This window comes from Zootoca vivipara, chromosome 14 (assembly GCF_965207765.1).
Source record: "Zootoca vivipara chromosome 14, rZooViv2.hap1.1, whole genome shotgun sequence".
NCBI lineage: Eukaryota > Metazoa > Chordata > Lepidosauria > Squamata > Lacertidae > Zootoca > Zootoca vivipara.
Window position 1 is genome coordinate 37787588 of NC_142597.1, and position 22431 is coordinate 37810018.

The window sequence follows — 22431 nt, forward strand, 5'->3', positions numbered from 1 at the left end:
CTGCTGCCAAAGAAATTACCTGCATTTCTCCGTCATCTATGTAAAACGAAAAACAAAACAAAGGAGGTTCTTACTGTTTTCGTGCCTATGGCCTGGGTAAATGATCCTGAAGACGTAATCTGCAGCCGTCTCCATAGCTGCCGGCATTTCTTCCAGATCCACAGTCTTGTTGTGGGTGTTCCGTTTCCGGAGTTTGGGGAACACTTTGCCCTACAATGTAAAACAGGGCAATCAGACAGGATGTGACTCACAGAGAGGCTGTAGTAGAGAGTTCTAAATCCCTCTCTCAGGACACTAGATCTCAGGGGTTACCCGACAAAGCAGTAAATCCAGGGCAGGCCAAAGGAGGGCTCCCTTGCAAGATGTGGAAGTCAATTGCCGGAAGAGGTGGCTAATGGAGCAGGGCGGTCTCTTATCAGTGGCTAAGATGAAACCTCCATGTTCAGAGGCAGTCTATCAGTGAGAACCAGTTGCTAAGGAGCAACAACTATCGGAGAGGGCAATATAACCTTCAAGGACTGATTGGGGGCTTCTGAAGAGCATCCGGCTAGCCACTATGAGAATAGGCTTCTAGTTTAGACGCCGCTTTTTTGCAATCTACCAGGGCTCTTTTTGGCCTCTCATGGAGGAGGAGGAATGGTCTATCTTGCTCCCGCTATTTCTGATGTGCAAGAGGGGTGTGCCATCAGTTATACAGCCATAATGGCACCCCCCCCCCACATGAACACACAAAGGTCTGGGAAGGCTTGGAAATCCTGGGGTTTGCTGATTGCATCCTCAAACAGCCCAAAGAGGACTGAGCATGTTCAGAATGCTGACTAACTCCGGGTGGTGGACTGGACTAGGTATCCTGGAAAAAGGCACAGCTGGGTGGCTGGGTGGATCCCAAGCAGCAGTGCTCTACCCTGCAGTGGAGCAGTTCTCAGCAGCTGCTTGCCAAATTGCAACTTTCCCCTTCATGAAAGTTAACCGAGTACTAGTTGGTTGGGTGAGCTGCATAGCCGTCGAGAGCTGGGAAGCATATGGTTGGTTGAGACTGGAAGAGAGACCCTGATTGGACACAGCAGAGTGGGGAACTGGGCAGGTCGATGGGACCGCCCACCTACCAATTGCCACTTGAAATTAAACAGTGCAGGTATAAGCAAGCTTTGAAGGCCCAACAGGGAGTCGATTGCTGGGGCTGCAAAGCACCTCACACAGCTTTAGGGGATTCTGCAGGGATCCCTACAGGTGCCGCTGATAGATGGGGAGCCTGTGACTCTACAGATGCTGCTGGACTACAACTCCCATCATCCCTCTCCACCGGCCATGCTGGCTGCTGTGGCTGATGGGAACTGGAGTCCAGTGACATCACCAGGGCCGGAGGTTACCCATTACTGTCCTGCCAGGTCCATACGGAAGGCGTTACTTGCCAGGCTAGAGGGCTCACCTTTCCCTGCTGGGACCACAGTGGAGGCTCCAACTGTCCACGGGGCAGAAGGCCGTTTTCAAGGCAAGAAAGGAAGGCAAGGAGGTGTCCACCAGGCGGGAAGTGAAGTGGGGGCCGTTGGATGCCATCTTGGCTCACCAGAACCAACGTCCCCCCTCGCTCTGCTGCAGGAATGAATATGCCTCAATGTTAGCTCTGTTTAAGTAAGTCAAGAGGAATCTAAGTAGAGTGGTTAATGGGGGGGGGGGACCTGGCCATTGTGCACATACCTACCAGGTCTCAGGGAGAATGTGCACATAATCTTTCCATGAAGAGTTGTGCACATTTCCTGGTCAATATTCATAATCCCCAACAGGCTTTGGAGAACGTGCATATTGCGACTGAATTTTGTACATTCTCTTGTCATTGTGCATAATCCCCAACAAGCCTTGGAGAAGGTGCATATTCATTTGACGTCCCCGGGGTGCAAGCCTGGGCAGTGTGTATGGAGGTCCTGGGCTGCCCAGACGACAAGACCCCACCTCTCGGCCTCAATGATGCGCATACTGTGACTGAATTTTGTACATTTCTGGTCAATATGCATTTTCTCCAGTCAATGGGAAGGTGTGTTGTGGGCCATTGTGGGCCATGTGAGATTAGGCAGAGGACAGGTGGGCCGGAGGAGTGTAGATTGCACACTGCTGAACAAGAAATTGGAAAAGGTGGCTTGGGTCTTGGAGAATCTGCATACTGACCGGAGAAAGTGCATATGGTCCAGAGACCCTCTGGAAGGTCCCAGATTCCCCATGACAAAGAGCGTATGATGCTTACGTTGCTGATGGCAGTGGATGCACACGATTTGGCTAAATGGCACAATCAAAGCATAGTCCCAGTAGATGCTGAATGCATGTAATAAGATAAACAAACAGAAATACAAGGTGGTCATTTCTTCAAGGCCCTGTCAACCCAACATCAATTTAATTACTAAAAAAAAATAAAAATTGTCCAGTAGCACCTTAGAGACCAACTAAGTTTGTTCCGTGTATAAGCTTCCGTGTGCATGCACACTTCTTCAGATACTTGTTTAATTACTGGTTACAGGTAGGTAGCCGTGTTGGTCTGGGTCGAAGTAAAATAAAAAAATTCCTTCAGTAGCACCTTAAAGACCAACTAAGTTTTTATTTTGGTATGAGCTTTCGTGTGCATGCACACTTCTTCAGATACCTGAAGAAGTATCTGAAGAAGGTATCTGAAGAAGTGTGCATGCACACGAAAGCTCATACCAAAATAAAAACTTAGTTGGTCTTTAAGGTGCTACTGAAGGAATTTTTTTGTTTAATTACTGTTTGATTGATTGACTAATAATCCAAGCTTTTGTCAAGGCAACACACAACAAACAAAATTACCGGCAGTATCAGCACAAAGCACCCGCTTTGGGAGTAGAGGGGTTTTGCAAATGCCCCTTCTCTGCCCTCCGCCCAGGCGAGAAAGAGGCAATATCAGGGTTCAAAGCACATCTTAGCCTAGGGAGCAACAAAGCAGAGCCAGGGAGGGGTGTGGCCTGGAAAGAGATCTGAAGGCCAGTGTCAAAGTGCGACCCAGCAGTAAATCACACCATTCAAAGCTGGAGTTAACTCTTCATTAGCAAAAGTACGATCTTCCCAGACTTGGCAGAAGATCAAGCAGCTCATTCCTAGTAGTATTACTCCATGAAAATCAGAGACTAAAGGCCTCCACCTTCCCACACCTGTTTATGTCTCCTCCTCTCCAGGACCTTCCTCAAGCAATCAGAGACTGTGCCTGCACGTAGCCTGCCACTGCTCCACCCATTTCAGCCCTTTTCTGGTTCTGGGAGACCAGTGGGAAGGAGAGACACTAGGGTCTCTTCACCAGCCAGCCTCCTCTCTGCCTCTTGACCTCCCTCCTCTCCTGCTTCAGCTTCTGCCTCTGATTCTGGATTTCCCTCTGCCACCGATTCTCCCCACTCATTAAGCCTTGTTACCCCTCATCTTCCGACGCCTCCTCTTCCCAGTCTTCTCCCTCTTCTCCCTCATCGTCATCCCACCACCATTCCCCGGGCTCTGAGCCTTCTTCCCTTGGGGGTTCCCCAGCTGGTTCCTTTCACCATTCCTTGGTGACGGCCAGGCAGAGAGCCCTAGAGCACCGCATTTGCACTCCCCACCCAGGCCTGAGTTTCCCCACTGGTGCATTACAGCGAATGGTGCGCTTGCCCCAAACAAGCCCAGTCTGCCCTCAGCCAGCCCCCCACCTGCCAGACTTCTTTCTTACACCCAACGGCTGCAGGACCACTTCTGCGTCTTACCTTTTCTCAAGCTCCGGGTCCCCCAGCGTCCCGTTCATGAGCTGATTCGGCATCCATTTCAGAGTGAGGGAATCGGCTGACTGGTGGAGAGAGAGGTAGCCCAGGATGGCCTCCATGTCATCTTTCTGTTTGGGAAGCCAGCCAAATAATAAGGAGAGGAAACGGTTTAGGAGAAATGTAGGAGAAAGTGCACCGCAAGAACTAGAAGAGCCAGGGTCAGCCCAGAGACTAAGGTCCAGCGCCAAGGGCCTTCTGGCGGTTCCCTCCCTGCGAGAAGTGAGGTTACAGGGAACCAGGCAGAGGGCCTTCTCGGTAGTGGCACCCACCCTGTGGAACGCCCTCCCATCAGATATCAAGGAAATAAACAACTTTCTGACTTTTAGAAGATGTCTGAAGGCAGCCCTGTTTAGGGAAGTTTTTAACGTTTGATGTTCTATTGTGCTTTCATATTCTGTTGGGAGCCGACTAGAGTGGCTGGGGAAACCCAGTCAGGTGGGTACGGTATAAATAATAAATTATATTATTATTATTATTATTGGGGACACTGCTTCTGCACATCCCATCCCTAATGGGCCCCAAACCTTTCAACAGCACGACTTTGAACTGGAAAGAACCTGGGAGCAGGTGAGGCTCTGGGTTGCAAATCAGAAAGGAGGCAGAGAAAAGTCTTGTGCTCCCTCTCTCCACAGCACTAGAACCTTTCCCTCCAAGAACTTATCTAATCTTCTATTAACGCCATCCAAGCCATTAATCATTGCTGCCTCCTCTGGAAGAGAGTCCTGCAATTTAACTACAGTGGTGCCTCGCTAGACGAAATTAATTCGTTCCACGGGTCTTTTCTTATAGCGAAAAATTCGTCTAGCGAATCCCATAGGAATGCATTGAATTTTTTTGAATTATTTTTTTTTGCCCATAGGAACGCATTAATTGAATTTCAATGCATTCCTATGGGAAACCGCGATTCGCTAGACGAATTTTTCGTAAAACGCATTCGTCTAGCGAGGCAACCTCCGCTCGAAAAATCCTTTCGTTAAGCGGAAATTTCGTTAAGCAGGGCATTTGTTAAGCGGAAATTTCGTTAAGCAGGGCATTCGTTAAGCGAGGCACCACTGTATGCCCTAACTGTGTGAAGAAGGACTTTCTTTCATTGGTCCTGAATCTCCCGACATTCAGCTTCCATAGATGTCCCACCAATTCTATTGCTAAGAGAGAGGGAGGTATAATGTTTCTCTGTTGCATATCCTGAACTTTGAATGCACAGCCAGCTTCTAGGCAGCTGTGGAGGATCAGTAAGGCTGCGAGACGTCCTGTTGAGCACAGCAAAGAGACACACACAGAGAGAGGGAGAGACGTGTGATGTCAAAGCCGGGGTCTCCTTGACCCAGGTACCTAGATGTAAATGAAGCCAACATTCCGGTCTTCCCTTCATTGACTTGCACGAATTGGTGACTCATCGCAATGCTTCCAACTCTCTCTGTCCTGTTTGTGACTCATGTCTTTAAATGAATTCCCTTGTCGGTGTCCACTTCATGACTTTTAATTCTGACGTGAAGCGACACAGGTCCCCAGCTGGCTTGTAATGCTGCACTTAACGGCCAAGATTCTGGAGAGATCGTGATATTGGCAAATGAGGTGAATTAATATATACCCCTCTCCAGACTCTTTTCTCTCCTTCAGTACTTTGTTGGGATTATTAAGACGACAGGCTAAAAGTGACTTGAACTTGGGTTCATCTGCACTGCACATTTAAAGCAGAATCATACCACTCTGAACAGCCATGGCTTGCCCTTAGAGAATCCTGGGAACTGTAGCTTGTTGAGGGTGCTGAGAGTTGCGGGGAGGCCCCTATTCCCCTCCCAGAGCTACAATTCCCAGAGTTTCCCATGGAGAGTTATTTGCTGATTAAAGGGGTATGATACTGCTTTAAAGGTACAGCAGGGCTCGGCAACATCTGGTTTCCAGCATTGCGATATACCAGCAGCTAAATATGTGTCACGACTGGACCTAATGGTCAGGGGTCCCTTTACCTTTAAATGTGTGATATGCCGATATGGTGGAATCTTGGTTGTTGAATGGCTTAGTTGATGAACAAATCAGCTTCCGAACGCCAAAAACCTGGAAGTAAGTGTTCCAGTTTTCGACCGTTTAGGTAAAGGTAAAGGGACCTCTGACCGTTAGGTCCAGTCACAGACAACTCTGGGGTTGTGGCGCTCATCTCACTTTATTGGCGAGGGAGCCGGCGTACAGCTTCCGGGTCATGTGGCCAGCATGACTAAGCCACTTCTGGCGAACCAGAGCAGCACATGAAAGCGCCGTTTACCTTACTGCCAGAGTGGTACCTATTTATCTACTTGCACTTTGACATGCTTTTGAACTGCTAGGTTGGCAGGAGCAGGGACCGAACAACAGGAGCTCACCCCATCGCGGGGATTCGAACCGCCGACTTTCTGATCGGCAAGCCCTAGGCTCTGTGGTTTAACCCACAGCACCACCCACGTCCCTGTCGGAAGCCAAACGTCTGACGCAGCTTCTGCTTGAGTGCAGGAAGCTCCTGCAGCCAATCAGAAACCACGCCTTGGTTTTCGAATGGATTAAGTTCAAGAAGCAAGGTATCACTGTATATCACAGTATGGAATGTACCTCTGCTGCTCTTTCTCTCCACCTTAGGGGAGGAAGAACCAGCTGAGATATATCTCCTAGCCCTACTGAACAAGGCCCCGTACCTCTCTAGCTCACGCAAGACGGGGGGCAGGATCTGTAGGGGGGCTGGGAACAGAAGCAGGGTTCCTGGCACAGTTTCCTTTCTTTCATTCATTCCTGGCATAGTTTCCTTTCTTCCATTAATTAATTCTTTAAATTTTGTTTTTTATTTGTGAACTGAATAGATGTTTATTCCCGAGCCATCAGTTTCTGCTTCTTCAGTTTCTTTTGAGATATCTTCTTCTTTTGAGCAACTTCCTCTTCTGGCTTAGGGACAATTTGCTCCTTCTCTGTGAGGATCATCTCAATGTGGCAAGGAGAACTCATGTAGGGGTTAATGCGACCATGAGCCCTGTAGCATTTTGGGAGCTTTGTTAACCTGAATGTGCTCAATTACCAGAGAGTCTCTACATCCAGACCCTTGAGCTCAGCATTGCTCTCAGCATTTTTAAGCATGTGCAGGAGGAACTCAGCACTCTTTTTTTGGCCAACGCCCCTGTGTCCAGCCCCACTGCTTGGCCTGGGCACATCTGCCAATGCCACCATTGTAACGATGGAAGGGAACACACTGCTTCTCTAGGGTCACATCCTTCCAAGTACTTGGTAGCTTTCTGGATGTGCATACCCTTGATAGCCTGGGCAGTCTCACGTGTGTTCTTAAAGTGAACACGAAGGTTGGACCCCCTTGACTTTGCAAGATTTTGTGGGGTTCTCCGGATCAAGTGAGTAGCGGACCATTTTCAGAGCTTACCTTACAGCCACAGCTACAGCCGGGGAAAAGCACAGCTTCCTCTTTCTAACACCAATATAAAAAAGATGTGTCCCTCTGCCCCACGCCACACGATACAAGCACTTACGGGCTGAACCAGGACGTTGTTCTTTCCATACAGCAAGTGCGTCCGGGAATTCTGGTGCAACGACTCGACGTAATCTCTAGCCGAGGCAGCAAAGCGATCCTCCGACATGCTTCCGCTGGAGTGCCGTTTCCGAATCTGGAGGGGGGGGGGAGGGCACACGCAAGGATACCGTTGCATTGGCAGCAATAGACAACTGTGAATAACTTCCTGCTTTGGTGGGAGAGGCGGCCTCACGTTAATTATATTTTCATTGTTAAGTTGTGGTTATTCCTTGGCTTTACCCTAACCCAGGGTTTCCCAAGCTTGGGTCTCCAGTTGTTGTTTGGACTACAACTCCCATCATCCCTTGCTAGCAGGGATGATGGGAACTGTAGTCCAAAAACAGCTGGAGACCCTAGCTTGAGAAACTCTGCCCTAACCCAAATGGAGTTTTGAAGGGCACGATCCCCTCATATCGACCCGCAATTTGCTGCCACAACTTTTTTTGGGGGGGGGGGAGAGCACAGCAAGGAGCCAGACTCAAGCCATCGCCTGATCCTGTCCCCCTGGTCATGCTGGCTCAGAGGGCAATGGTGATACAAGACACCAAAGAGAAGTCCCCTTTTCTGGGGTGATGGAAACAACAAAAGCTTCGCCCCATATTAGATTCCCGAAAGAGGAACAGCGTCGCATTTCTCAGCAAGGCTGCCGTCTAAATTCCTCAGAAGGAAATCATATTGATTTTGATGGGCTTCACTGTCCAATGAGGAGTATTCAGAAGTCCTGCTATATTTTAATGTTCAGTTTTATGCTTCTGTAATAGTAGTAGTAGTAGCAGCAGCAAACAACCCATAAATAATAAAATAATAAATTTATTAATTAAATAATAAATAATAAAGTAATTAAATTTATAAATTAATTCTTTATATTATTATTATTATTATTATTATTATTTATCTGATTGGGTTACACCAGCCATTCTGGGCAGCTTCGAACAAATATAAAAGCATAATAAAACATCAAACATTTAAAAAAATTCCCTACACATGCAAAAAAGTGACTTTCCTTCGAGTAAGCCCAGTAATGGCGGGGGGGGAGGGGGAGTTTTGTTGTGAATCCCTTGTTGCATAGAAGCACAACCTATGAATGAGGGCACTACAATCCTCCTGCAGGAGTTGGACTAGGAGGCCCCTGGGATCACTTTCAGTTCTATGAATATATATATTTGCAGGTTGATCCCCATATGGAACAGCTGCACATTCCCCAGAGTCCCTTCCAGCTCTACAATTTGATGACTCTATAGTATTTACAGCAGGCATCCCCAAACTTCGGCCCTCCAGATGTTTTGGACTACAATTCCCATCTTCCCTGACCACTGGTCCTCTTAGCTAGGGATCATGGGAGTTGTAGGCCAAAACATCTGGAGGGCCGCAGTTTGGGGATGCCTGATTTACAGTCTGAGGGGTGGGTGCCCCAATGAGTCCCATTGGTGGAAGAACCTCTGCTTTTGCACAAGAACCTCTGCTTTTGCAATGGACTTCCCACCCACCACCCACTCTCCTCCCTCTGTGCCTCCCCTGCATCCCAAAATTGGCTCAGGAGGACTCAGAACACGGCACAGGGGGAGGTTGTTCTGCCTGGCAAGCTGAAATGCTTGTACGGAAAGCACGTTCAACGTAGCACAAAGTTGAATTCCTCCCAGTGCTTCCATACCCACCATGCCTTTTCAGTGCACCCTCCCCAGATGATTCTGAGAACTGTAGTTTGCCCCCGGCACCCACAGAAATACAATTCCCAGAGCCCTTAACAGACTACACTTCCAAGGATTCTTGGGGTAGAGCCGTGCTTCAAAAGTGCCCTAAACATACAGTGTGCATGCAGCTTAAATTGTTTATAACCATGTTTGCCACACCCTTCCAGATATTCTGGACCTCAGCTCCCATCATCTGGCTGGGCCCGATGGAAGCTATAGCCCCCAAAACATCTGAAGGGCCACGGAATGGTAAAGGCTGCGCTGCCACATCAGGGAGAAAAAAGGACCCACTCCTAACGCCGGCCGTTTGGACGGAGAGTCTTGCCGGCCGTGGGCTCCGTGGATGCGATGCCGTTGAACCAGTTCGTCGGCCGAGGGGTCTGTCCAGAAATGGTCGGCCGTTTTCAGCTTGGTGTATTCCAGGGCACAGGGTCCAACTGAGAACAGACCAAAAAGAGAGAGAGAAAGAATGGAATTGGGAAACTCCTTTTTGCCTTCTCAGGGGTGGAAGAAAGTCAGCAGCTTCTCCTCAACTAAAGAGATCTAAGCCAGTGATGGGGGCTCCAGATGTTGTGAGACTCCCACACCCATCATCCTTGACTACAGGGCCATACTGGCTGGGGCTGGTGGGATCTGGAGTACGACAACATCTGGAAGACCTCATCCCTGGTCTAAAGGAACAGGCAAATAAAATGTTTTCCAGGTTATCTCAAATTTGGGTACTGCTTGATTCCCAGTGACAGGAGCTTCTTGGTGGTGGCCCTCAGATTACACAACTAATTGCCTGTGGACATCTACCAAATCCAGCATCTTGGCCCTTGGCAAAACAGGATTTAAATACCTATCAGCCTTTATACCAGGGACAGCTAATGGTGGTGCCCTTCAGGTGTTGTGGACTACAACTCCTAGCATCTCTAACCACTGGCCATGCTGCCTGGGGCTGATGGGAGTTGGAGTCCAATGATATCTAGAGAGTCACAGGTTCCCCTACCCAGACCCAGCTCCATAGAACATATAGCCCACTCCTCTTTTTACCAGAAAAGGAAAATTGGGGTTTGAAAATTGTTGATGCTGATGCCAAAAGCTCAGCCATGCCTCAGTTAGAGCCTGTTGCTTCACAGAACCTCCTCTCCCTTCCTCTCCTCGAATCCTTGCTCTTTCCTTTGGTGCAATAGCATCACGTTTCTTGACTCACATTCATCATCTGTGCAAATGCCTTTTCAGGGAACCACACGGGGACTGTCAAAACAGCGCTCTTCCAAAGCACACAGAAATAACATTTGAAAGATGCTCACCCAGCAGGCAAGCCAAGATGGGCCCACAGACCGGATCTGCCAGCAGAGCGTCTTTCTCGTAATATTTGCTGGAAGAGAGCAACCACACAAAACGACTGGCGATAAAATAACATTTACCTTTCAATGAAAAAAAGGAGCACGGGCGTTAATGAAGTTTGCCGTGCGGAGGAGAGAGAGGTTCTTCTGGTTGTTATTATTATTTAAACACAGGCCACGTTCTGAAAGGAGCAAAGCCCAGAACAACAACAACAAAAAAGCAGGGCTGGCTTTCTTACACAGGGGCCCCTGGCTTATAGACCCTGGCAAAGCATTTGCTCCTTGAGCCTAGGGTTGCCTGCTCTGACTGGCAGCCGTTCTCCAGGCCAGAGTGGAGGCTGGTGCCTTCCAGCAAACGGGAGGTCTGGCACACCAACCTCAGTCTGCCCTCAATACTTCTTAGCTTAGAGCAGGCATAGGCAACCAGCCCTCCAGATGTTTTGGGACTACAATTCCCACCATCCCTGACCACTGGTCCTGTTATCTAGGGATTATGGGAGTTGTAGTCCCAAAACATCTGGAGGTTGCCTATGCCTGGCTTAAAGCGTGGGTGCTGATAATGCCAAGGTTGCAGGTTCTATCCCTGCATACTCCTGAATCGCAGGCGGTTGGACCTGATGATTCTTGGGGGTCCCTTCCAAGTCTACAATTCTATGACTCTCTGATTCTACGGTGGGAATAATGGCATTTCACCACTAGAGGGAACAGGAGTCCTCACTCTTCCCCCTAAGAGCGCTGATGTCATTCCCACCGCCTAGGAATATTTTCCTGGTTTTAAAAAAAGGAAGCAGTGTGGGCTGCCTTTGCACCTCGGTGGCTTGCCTTGGCTGCTGCCCATTAGACAATCTTTTTCCAAAAATGAAAGAGGCAGCATCAGCATATGTTGGTACAGATTTGGGGGCACAGCACACAGGAGCCTCTCTGAGGCATATTGTTAACACGGAGGGGGAACTGACTCAGCGGAAGCCAGCTGCTCCGCGTCGACCGGTGAGAAGGAAAGCATCGCCTCTAGTTCCAGGTGTGCTACTCATCAAAAGATACGCAAGGATTATGCCCGACGCCAGAATAAAAGAAGTGTTTAAAAAATCTAATCTGAAAAGAAACAGGAGCAAAGAGAAGGGAAGCAAGATGGAAAAAAGAAGAAAGGAAAATAAAATAGATGATTGATAGATATAGATAGATACTGTAGATAGATAGATGATAGATAGATAGATGATAGATAGATAGATAAGATGATAGATAGATGAGAGAGAGAGAGAGAGAGAGAGAGAGAGAGAGAGAGAGAGAGAGAGAGAGAGAGAGAGAGAGAGAGAGAAGGAAGGAAGGAAGGAAGGAAGGAAGGAAGGAAGGAAGGAAGGAAGGAAGGAAGGAAGGAAGGAAGGAAGGAAGGAAGGACTTGACTAAGTTGTGATTTTAATTTGTTTTAACACAGGCATCCCCAAACTTCGGCCCTCCAGATGTTTTGGACTACAATTCCCATCATCCCTGACCACTGGTCCTGTTAGCTAGGGATCATGGGAGTTGTAGGCCAAAACATCTGGAGGGCCGCAGTTTGGGGATGCCTGTTTTAACATTTGTTTTTAACATTGCTTTTTAAATTAATATGGTCCATTCTGGGATCTTAGGGTAAAAGATGGGCAATAAATCAAAATGACTACTAATGATGAGAGAGAGCCTCCATTCATTGCTCTGCCCACTAGTGGCACGTGGCCTCCGGAACGTTGCCCAGTAAGGAATGCAGCCCTCAGGCTGGAAAAGGTTCTCCAGCCCCCCCACCCCCCCACCATTGATAGCTTTTTTATAACGACAGCATGCGCCACTCATGGCTCTCTTTCCTTTTGGAAAACAAAACAAAGCCAAGTTCCGGCACGTCCCTTACCTGCAGTTGTCCACCACGTACTGCACAATCTTGTCCAGCACCCTTTCGATCAGAGCGGTGCGAACCCAGATATGCTTGACCGCTTGTGGGGTCAGCGCAGGGGCTTTGCTTGTGGTGGACGTCTGCCTCTTGAGGGATTCCTGGCCAGCCGGCTGACTTCTCCTGCTAAAGAGAAATAAAGAAAGCCTGAAAACTCTCAAAAGAGAGAGAGAGTTTAAAGCTTCATCGCAAACACGGGTTAATTTGTCTGGAGAGGGATTGACAACTCTGTGGCCGCCCCAAATGCAAGGCCTGCATTCCCTCAGGGGGTCCCTTCTGGGGTGGGGTGGGGTGGAGAGCACCTGTCAATGGCTGGTAGCCATTGGCTAGTAGCCATTGACAGCCTTGTCCCTGATTTCGTCCTCCAAGCTGGTGGCCACCCTCGCCTCCTGTGGCAGTGAGTTCCACAGTTTATGCGCTCCATAAACTTCCTTCTATCTGCCCTGAATTGTCCAACTTTTGGCTCCCTTGGATACCTCCCTGTTCTAGCATTAGACAGGTGTTTGAACCACACTTGTGATGTTGTTGTGCGTTGGCTGGAACTACCATTTCCAAACCAGGAGGCCTAATTGGTCCGTTTTCGAAAGAGTGTCGAAGCAACAGCTGACAGGAGAACATGCTAGCAGTTAAACAAGCCTTACTGACATTGGTAAACTAGTTTAAACTGGAGAGGATGGATGGGGGGGGGGAGGCAAGGAGGAGAAAAATAATTCCATCGGAAACATTTTTGCTCCCTCCTTCAATCTGCCGGACTATGGGGAAAGAAAATAAAAAACCTTTATTTATCTAGCTCAGCCTTTGGCAATCTGGTGGCTTCTGCATGCTTTGGACTACAACTCCCAGCAGTCCTTGGGAGCTGGGGCTGATGGGAGTTGTAGTCCAAAACATCCAGAACACACCAGATTGCTGCAGGCTGGACTATCCCCTCTAATTCTCACTTGACATAAACTAATAACCTGAGGAGAGAAAGAAGCGCTGGCTGATAGCTGAAACTCCTCGCTATATTCTCCAGCTTTCTTAAAGGTGACCTGAAAAGGGAAAAAAGAAAGATGGATTCTTTTGTGGCTTCTTTTTTTGGGAGGGGGGCGTTTTTGTGTGAGCGTGCACATGGGCACACTTGCACTTGGGGGTCATGCCTTTGGGGTCTGGGCCAACGCAGACCAAACAGTCGGCACCTAGAACAGTGTGTTCCCAGGGAATTCTGGGTTAAACCGGAACAAGACTCAGAGGAGAAGGGGTGCGAAAGAGACCGGCTGCCGCCGCCGCCCCCCCCATAACACCTTGCCAATTTGAGTACAGTAGTAGCCTCCCAGAGCATTCACAAAAACAAAGGATGGCTTCATTTTGACAGAAACAATAAATATTGCTAAATAAACTATTGTTGTCCAAAATCAATGGTACTGGAAAACTAATGGTACGGAATATAGCTATAATGGAGGAAATTATGCATAGTTTGATATTTTAGAGCAGGCACCCCCAAACTTCGGCCCTCCAGATGTTTTGGACTACAATTCCCATCTTCCCCGACCACTGGTCCTGTTAGCTAGGGATCATGTGAGTTGTAGGCCAAAACATCTGGAGGGCCGCAGTTTGGGGATGCCTGTTTTAGAGGGACTAGAACACTTTTTAAAACGCTTTGGCATTTTTTTTATGCCCAACCCTTGTAACCAACCTGGCAATTCAGGAACTATACGTGATAATCTGATAATACCGTTAGTCCTTACTTGGATTTTGTTATTTTAACCCATGTTAAAACCCGAGCGACGGTACTCATTTTGTGTGCCCATTTCATAGTTTTCTTTTTTCGCCTTTTGATTTCTGTCTGCTGTTACAGTTGTCCTCTCCATTTTATATACGTTATAAAATGTTTGTTTGTTTGTTTTTTAAAAAAACGCTCCCCCTCCCCTTTCAGCACTGATTTAATATCTGCTGCATAGCCATCACAGAACCCTTTTGCATCACCACATGGGCTGTTTAAATATAAACTTGTTCAAAATGTGGCAGCTCACAGCTGAAGCAAATATTTAAACGGGGCAAGAAATAAAGGACCCGAAAAACCTGTCTGAGTTGACCTCTTAAGAGTGCAAGCAAGGTCTCTCTTAGCCTCGCAATGCATGCCTGGAACCAGTCTGTTAAAATGTGTCCCTGCAAGCCGGCATCAAGGCCGGGGGGTGGGGGCATGAGAGTGCTGGGGTCCTTGGCCGGTGCCCAAAGATATCGCCCCCCAATGCCAACCCTTTGCAGTGTGCAGAAACGAACACGCTCCAGTCTTGCAACTGAAAACGCTGCAGATCTAACTCCGGGACTGGGCTGGTGGGGTGGGCGTGCCAATTCTGCAAAACAAGGTTTCATCACTGAGCTGCGGACTCCCTTCGGAGGCGGACCTTAGCCCTCACCTGCCTTCTACCTGCTGCAGCAGCTCCTGGGCTTTCCTGCACACATCGCTGGCAACGTCGTACGTCTTGCCGACCTTGGTGAAGAGGGCGGCGATCTTGTCGGTCCGCAGGAAGCCGGCTGCCCGTCTCTTGAGCATGTGCAGGAGGCAAGCTTCCACCACCCCTGGGAGGAAATAAGAAGGCAAGCGTGTCAAGGAGCAAACACCACTCCGCTGCAGAGTTCTGTGGCCTCGGGGGCAAACACAGGCTCCTGTTTAACAATAGGAGCAAAAGTTCAGGGGTGGGTGTCCCTGGAAGCTCAGGGTGGATGGACTTGATGGTCCGTCAACCACAGCCAGGCATAAAATAAGAGCCTGGATAGCGAAGACTACAAAGCTACAAGGTGGCGCTTCAGGGGGAGGAGCCAGCAGTCTAACTGCATCCCATCCTAAGCCATGATGGGATGACCTGGGCGTACAAATGAAGAACTACCTCTGACTAGCATCAGGCTCCTGTCACAAAACACAATGACAGTGGCTGCTGTTCAGTGTTAGAAATTCAGATGTACAGTGGTACCTCGACATCCGAATGACTCGACTCCCGAAGGTTTTGACTTACAAAGTCGGCAAACCCGGAAGTCTTTTCGCCGAATGCGCGTTCTGCAAAATCGCGCTTCGCGCATGCGCAAAACGGATGCTTCGACAACTGAAGACTTCGACTTACGAAGAGCACCGCGGAACGGATCGCCTTCGTAAGTCGAAGCACCACTGTATAAGCTAGGTGCCAAATAGCTCCTTAGACCAAGGTTAAAGTTGCCAAAACAGAATGTTTAGTTGCCATTTTGGGGCAAGATGGCTCTAAAGCAGGGTTCCCCAAAGTAAGGCCCACGGGCCAGATGCTGCCCGCAAGGCTTATTTATGCGGCCCCTGGCAACCCCTGCCACCCGCTGCTGCCACCCGCTCTCACCGGCGCGGCGCGGCCGCCCACTTCCAGGTCGCCGGAGCGTCGGAAATAGCTTGTGTGCATGCGCAAGCGTTATTTCCGGCGCACTTCCAGGCCGGAGGAGGCCAATGCGCATGTGCAAAAGCTATTTCTGGTGTTCCGACAACCCGGAAGTGCGCCGGAAATCGCATGGGTGCATGCGCATGGGCGCGCGCTCCTGCCCGCAGGGTAATCGGTGCTGGTGGCACCGGCCCTCGGCAAGGTAAGTTTGGGGACCCCTGCTCTAAAGTCTTATTTTTTCAAATAATGAACTGACTGTGATTGATTCTCGGTAAACCACCCGGCTAGTTCAAGTGGCAACCTAGAGCAAGGTTAAGAACAATTTAAAGAAGAAAAGTCACTTGATCCAGGGACAGTCACATATATATTGGCCTATTCCGAACCCTTTTTCTTAATGATGATTGCTACTGCTCAGGTTGCACAGAAAAAGCATTTTGGATCCAGAAATTCATTCCCATTGTGCAGACAAATAAGAACGGATAGAATTCTAAGGGAAAGGGTATTAGTGTGTGAAAACAGCCCAGATCCAAGGATTCTCCAAGCACACATCTCCAGATGGTGGAGATGTCAGGCTGGGCCCTGGCACCCAGGCATCTTCACTTGGTCGCAAAATGCACCTGGTTCATTTCAAACACTGCTGTTGTTTGCAAGCCAGGAAGCAATCTTCATTCTGGCTAAGAGCAGTCCAGGCTCAGCAAGGTCTGGAAGTCGAGATTCCAAGGCACACGATCAAGCAAAGAGGTTCACAACCAAACAGAAGATGTCCCATTAGTGGACACGCCCCTCCTGCCAAGCTTTTAAAGGTGAGGCAGCATGAGCAAGACCCTCTTACCCAACCAACCTGCTGTGTCCCCACATGTATGGCCCACCTGGGCAGGTGCATGAACGGACCCCACCTATGAAGGCAGCGCCTGGGTCTAGGTGACAAGACCAAGCCCTGCCCCTTCTATTTCCTCCCCCACCCGCATCTGAAGCTGCCAGGCCAGGCCAGATCCCAACGGGGCAGAAGGCACCCATGGCAACAAGAGATTAGGGATTCAAACGAGTCTGTTTGTGGCCCACGTACAGATGAATATCGTCGAAAAGTACATTTATTTCAGTAATGCAACTTAAAAGGTGAAACCAGTATATGACATAGATGCATGACATGCAAAGCAAGGTATGTCAAGCCTTTCTTTGTTGTAATTGTAATTGTAATTATTTGACGTTAGGCGGGTCAATTATAAATGGAATGTAATTAATGAAATGTAATAGAAATTAAAAGACGCCTGCTTCTTGGGAGAAAAGCAATGACAAACCTAGACAGCATCTTAAAAAGCAGAGACATCACCTTGCCGACAAAGGTCCGTATAGTTAAAGCTATGGTTTCCCCAGTAGTGATGTATGGAAGTGAGAGCTGGACCATAAAGAAGGCTGATCGCCGAAGAATTGATGCTTTTGAATTATGGTGCTGGAGGAGACTCTTGAGAGTCCCATGGACTGCAAGAAGATCAAACCTATCCATTCTGAAGGAAATCAGCCCTGAGTGCTCACTGGAAGGACAGATCCTGAAGCTGAGGCTCCAATACTTTGGCCACCTCATGAAAGGACTCCCTGGAAAAGACCCTGATGTTGGGAAAGATGGAGGGCACAAGGAGAAGGGGACGGCAGAGGATGAGATGGTTGGACAGTGTTCTCGAAGCTACCAACATGAGACTGAGCAAACTGCGGGAGGCAGTGCACGACAGGAGTGCCTGGCGTGCTATGGTCCATGGGGTCACGAAGAGTCGGACACGACTAAACGACTAAACAACAACAATAGCAATGTTTATTTTTGAATTATTGTAACTATTTGTTTTATTACTGTGGAATTTCCAAAAGAATGCATTTGTAAAAGTTAAAAGGAAAATAAAAAATAATAAGTTGCATTACTGAAAGAAATGCACTTTTCGACGATATTCTAACTTTCCGAGTTTCACCTGCAAATTTGCAGTGTGCCCATTCCAAAGCCTACCCCCTCCCATTTCCTCGTGGATCTGCCCCAAATCCCTTCCTGCTGGAGCAACAAACAGAAAGGGCTCCCGCTGCAGACCAGACGATAAAGGTTGAGATTCCTGAAGCGAGGAAGGTCAGCACCCCAGCACTGCTTTTTTGATCACCCGGAAGCAAGAAGTGTTTAACCACTCTGATGTGCCGAAAAAGAAGTCCGAAACGTGCTTGCAAAATTACTGGAGGCTGAATTTAACTCTCTCCCCCCCTCCCCGCCCTTCACAATGTGTTCTCCTGCCGCTTCAGAAGATGCCCACGTATTGAATTTCTGTAGTTACCAAGTGGACTGAGCCGCATCGCAATCTTGGCGCTTAACACCCACGGAATGTTTCATCCATGATCAACCCCAGGTGATCGGTGATTAAATTCGGAAAAGGAGAAAGGGAAGAAAGAGGCAGGGAGCACAGGCTCCTCCAACCCGCACAGCCCTCCCCAAGAAAATGATAACATAAAGTGGATTGCCTCTTTTCCAGATTGATCTGACCACAAGTGCTTGCCTTTGCCTGTGTCAATTACTGCGGGCAACCTCTGGGGGAAAAGAAACTCGCATTTTGCAGCCTTAAAATAATATAAAAAAAAGAGGGAGGGTGGGTGGGGGAGAAAAGCATTATCCATTTGGGAAGATAGACTTCATTTTGCTTTTGTAAAAGAAAAAAAAGGCAGAACATCTCTGACCCAAACTCGGAACATTCGTAACAACAGCAGTGGGAAAAATACCAAGCCTTTGCATTCACACCCAGGCTGGCATAGCTGGAGAAAAATCACACACTTCATTCAAACATGTAAGGGGAATGAGCGAGAGGAAACTCTGCGTCTTTTTTGGGGGGGATCTTTCTGCGACTTACACAGCTCCATCGATAAGCACCAAAGGCTTATCGTAATTGTTTTTCTTTTTGACATCGGGTGGGAGGGCGTTCCACAGGGCGGGTGCCACTACTGAGAAGGCCCTCTGCCTGGTTCCCTGTAACTTCTCACAGCAAGGGAACCGCCAGAAGGCCCTCGGCACTGGACCTCAGTGTCCGGGCAGAGCGATGGAGGTGGAGACGCTCCTTCAGGTATACAGGACTGAGGCCGTTTAGGGCTTTACAGGTCAGCACCAACACTTTGAACTGTGCTCGGAAACGTACTGGGAGCCAATGCAGGTCTTTCCAGACTGGTGTTATGTGGTCTCGGCGGCTGCTCCCAGTCATCAGTCTAGCTGCCGCATTCTGCATTAATTGTAGTTTCCGGGTCACCTTCAAAGGTAGCCCCACATAGAGCGCGGTAGTCCAAGCGAGAGCAGGGATGCCTGCTCTAAACCCTGTCACCTCTCCTAGTGCTGATACTTCCTCCTCGCAGTCTGCTCCCTCTTCTTCCTCTGACCACTGATCGTCATCCCACCACCAATTCCTGGCTCTGAGCCTTCTTCCCTTTGGGGTCCCCCAGCTCGTGTCACCCACCACTCATCTGCATCTAGCCAGTCCATGACGCCATGCTATATACACAGTAACATCCCAATGCTCTGGGCCTTAATGGAGGGGCAAAGTTAAGTGGACTCTACATTGGTGGCCAAAAGGCTAGTGTTGCAATACTGGAAGGAACATACTGGTAAATATTGCTGCAACTCTTATCCACTCTTGCAGCCCATGAAAAAGGTGCCTTTAGCGGCCGCCAAAACAAAACAAACACTCAAACACTTGGAACATTTGTGTTCTGTACTTGGAATTGTTTGCGAGATCTGGCCCACATTGCTGGAGCCAATTCCCTCCCCCTTTTTCTTCTCTTCCTCTCTCCCTCTCGTTTATGACATCGGGTGAGGGGCAGGCAAATACTCAGCTGGGCCAAAGGAGGTTTGCAGTCACCTGATCAGCTGGTTGTCAGGGGTCTGTACGGTGCTTTGCAAGCCCGGACAATACGTCGTGCTCCCATGATGGGAAAATGAAACGTCGGAAGTGATGGCAATTGCTTCAGGAACTGTGTTTTCAGTGGGTTCACTTTTCCAGGTGCACTGAATCAAACCTCTCCCTTGTCCATACTGCTGACCCATTCTATGTCACCGTAAGCTCTCAACCGAGCCCGCCCCTGTCTGAGCATCCTTAAAACACCTTCATTTGCTGCCAGGGAACAGCCAATCTGCATGCATGCTAATTCCATTTCGGGGACACGGAGACACACGCCCTGCCTGGAGATGGCATCTGTGTCTGGGAGGCAGGCTCCAGATTGCAGCCACTGCCTGTGTGGGTGGGAGAGACAGGACATATGGCTTTTTCACCTTCCGGGCTTCCCACACACAGCCTAGGAAGGCACGATTGCTGTCTTTGGCTTCCATCATGAGCTGGGTGCACAGAAGACTATCAGCTCCAACAAAATTAAAGGTGGGGAGAATGCGGGACAGGCAGCTTGTCAGCTCAGTAGATCAGAACTGTCGGAAGGTCTGGATCAATGGAGGGAGTTCCCCGGGACCCTTCAGAGGAACTGCTTGCTCAGCATCCATCCCGATTTGCTTCAGGGTGCTTGCACATCTTCCCGTTGGTCGTTTGTTCACCCCACACTTCTCTGTGCCTTTCACTGTCACTTTCCAAACTGCAAAACATCTATTTTGATGGGCGGGTGTTTTCAAGGTACATCTGTTGCACTGGAGTCCTTTAATCTCCTTTGAAATAACCAACCTTAAGCTCCAGTATGGGCTTGGATCCCTCCCAGAAAGCACCCGACAGTCTGGAGGCGCACACTATCACCAACGCAAAGCAGGATCCGATCCCTGGCATCTCCAAGTAGGGTTGGGAGAGACGCCCTACCTGGAGCCCCGGAGACGGGAGAGTGCTGAGCAGGTTTGAATTCACTCTCAATAAGTAAAAACAGGATCTACACAGGAGCACTGCAACTCATCTCCGGCAGGTCTTGCCCCCTTGAAATAGTTGCTGAGACTGAAGGTCCCCCACCTCCCCACAGCTGCCCAAGTCCCCTCCTCTCCAGGGTTTCCCCCAAGCAATCTGAGACTGCGCCGCCAGCATGAAGCTAACTTCTCCTCTGCCCTCTTCATCTCTCTCCTGGTTCTGGGAGACCAGGAGAGTGAGGTGCTTCTCACAGCGGGAGAGGGAGACACCCATGCCTGTTCACCAGCTGGACTAATCTCTTTGGGCCTCCCTCTTCTCCTGCCTCTGAGTCTGGACTGCTCTCTGCTCCAGCCTCTTCCTGCTCACTAAACCCTGTTGCCTCTCCTGCTTCTGTCGCCTCCTCCTCCTCCTCCCAGGCTTCTCCCTCTGACTGCTGATCATCATCCCACCACCAATCCCCTGGGCTCTGCGCCTTCATCCCACAGGACGTCCCCCACCTCCTGCCTCCCACCGTTTCTCTACGTCCAACCAGTCTGTGACACTTGGAGAACTCTGGAGGTCAAAAAACAGTTGAGGACGGGTCATAAGGCTTTTGGTGGCTGCCAGCCCATGGCTACCGTATGATCTCCATCCATTGTTGGTGGCACTAATGCTTCTGAATATCACTTGTCTTCGTGCTCTGCTTGTGGGCTTCCCACTGAAGCATCTGGTTGGCCACTGTAAGAATGGTAAATATAAGAACAGGGCTCTGTTCTTAAGGAAAAGCTGGTAAATGTGAATTCGGCAGTTTAACACTGGAGGGCAATCCTGGATCCTCAGTCGGCTGACTTGATTAAGGGGCAAGAAAGGGAAGGGTGTCGGGGAGTATTACATCCCTGGTCTCAACAGGACCATCCTGCTATCCCAGCCTAACTAATGCTGAACATTAAGGAAAGCGAGCGGCCGTGGAATCAGCCTAGACTAGTCAGCACAACACCCGCGGAGACAGGAGAGGGAACTAATGAAATCGTACGTCAGCTGAGAAGCTGCCCGTTGGCTGAGAGAGCACCACATGCATCAAAACAGAAAAGTGAAGCAAAGTAATAAAAACCTAGGCTCCGTCAGGAGGGTTCTTCCTTTATAATTTAACTCCAGGTGACAATTATGCAGGAAAGAAGAGTTAATTGGACTTTTCCTGCCGCAGTCGTGCTTGCCTCTCCCTTATTGCTTCAGGAAATCATTTCAACTACGACAGCCCAGAGCTGGCCTACGGCACGCTGCTGTTTCCTTGCAAGAATATTTCTGAAAAGCATGTCAGCGCCGCCTTCCCAGAGCCCTGAATCCAGGAGTTCCTAGATCTTGACTCTCTGAACAGAGCTTCCCCCCTGCCTTTGAAATATGCTCCTTTTGGCAACTTCCATCCTGAGATAATAGCTCAGCATGTTCCAACTGGGAGGTGCCACATATTAGGGACGCACACTGTCCGGAATATTTTATCCAGACCCTGATTCAGCACTTTGGCAAACACCCCGCCTTCAACTGAGGAGCTTCACAGGCTCTCCTATACAGATCCGAGTCCATCACCCCCAAAGCACCCACATTTGTTATTGGGAAATAATAATAATAATAAATTAAATGGTTACAGCTCCCCCCCCCCCTTTGGCAGAAGTAGATGAAATTTGCAGGCATGCTATTCCCTCCGAGTGGATAAAGTCTGCCATATTACAGGCAAATAGATCTGGGGTCTTTTGTGCTGGAAACGTTTATTGGGGACAAGAAAAACTATCAATCAATCACCTTTTTTGGCATAGAGACAATACAAAAATATATGGGTCAAAGAATAAAATTGGCGTCTGTTCATAAAAAGGAATACTTTAAGACAGAACTATGCAGACCTAATGAAGTTTTTAGCGTGTTTTAAGTGATACTCAATGGTGAGCTTACGGCAAATTCAACTTAATT

The 22431-nt window shown here is 48.9% G+C and overlaps 1 protein-coding gene across 7 annotated transcripts in view; it reads right to left on the minus strand.

Annotated features, from left to right (window-relative positions):
* The window catches only part of SGSM2 (small G protein signaling modulator 2), a 94406-nt gene that overhangs the window by 34059 nt on the left and 37916 nt on the right, over positions 1-22431 (minus strand). For 5 of the 7 annotated variants that reach the window (XM_088658061.1, XM_035139275.3, XM_035139270.3 and 2 more), the window contains exons 3-11: positions 14666-14828; positions 12231-12395; positions 10316-10383; positions 9312-9457; positions 7289-7423; positions 3732-3856; positions 2240-2307; positions 1430-1593; positions 75-210 (exon numbers count right to left, since the gene is read on the minus strand). In XM_088658061.1, coding sequence (XP_088514187.1) covers positions 75-210; positions 1430-1593; positions 2240-2307; positions 3732-3856; positions 7289-7423; positions 9312-9457; positions 10316-10383; positions 12231-12395; positions 14666-14828 — 1170 coding nt within the window. The remainder of the gene's footprint in view (positions 1-74; positions 211-1429; positions 1594-2239; positions 2308-3731; positions 3857-7288; positions 7424-9311; positions 9458-10315; positions 10384-12230; positions 12396-14665; positions 14829-22431) is intronic. The other 2 variants (XM_035139277.3, XM_035139271.3) reach the window with 1 other exon arrangement.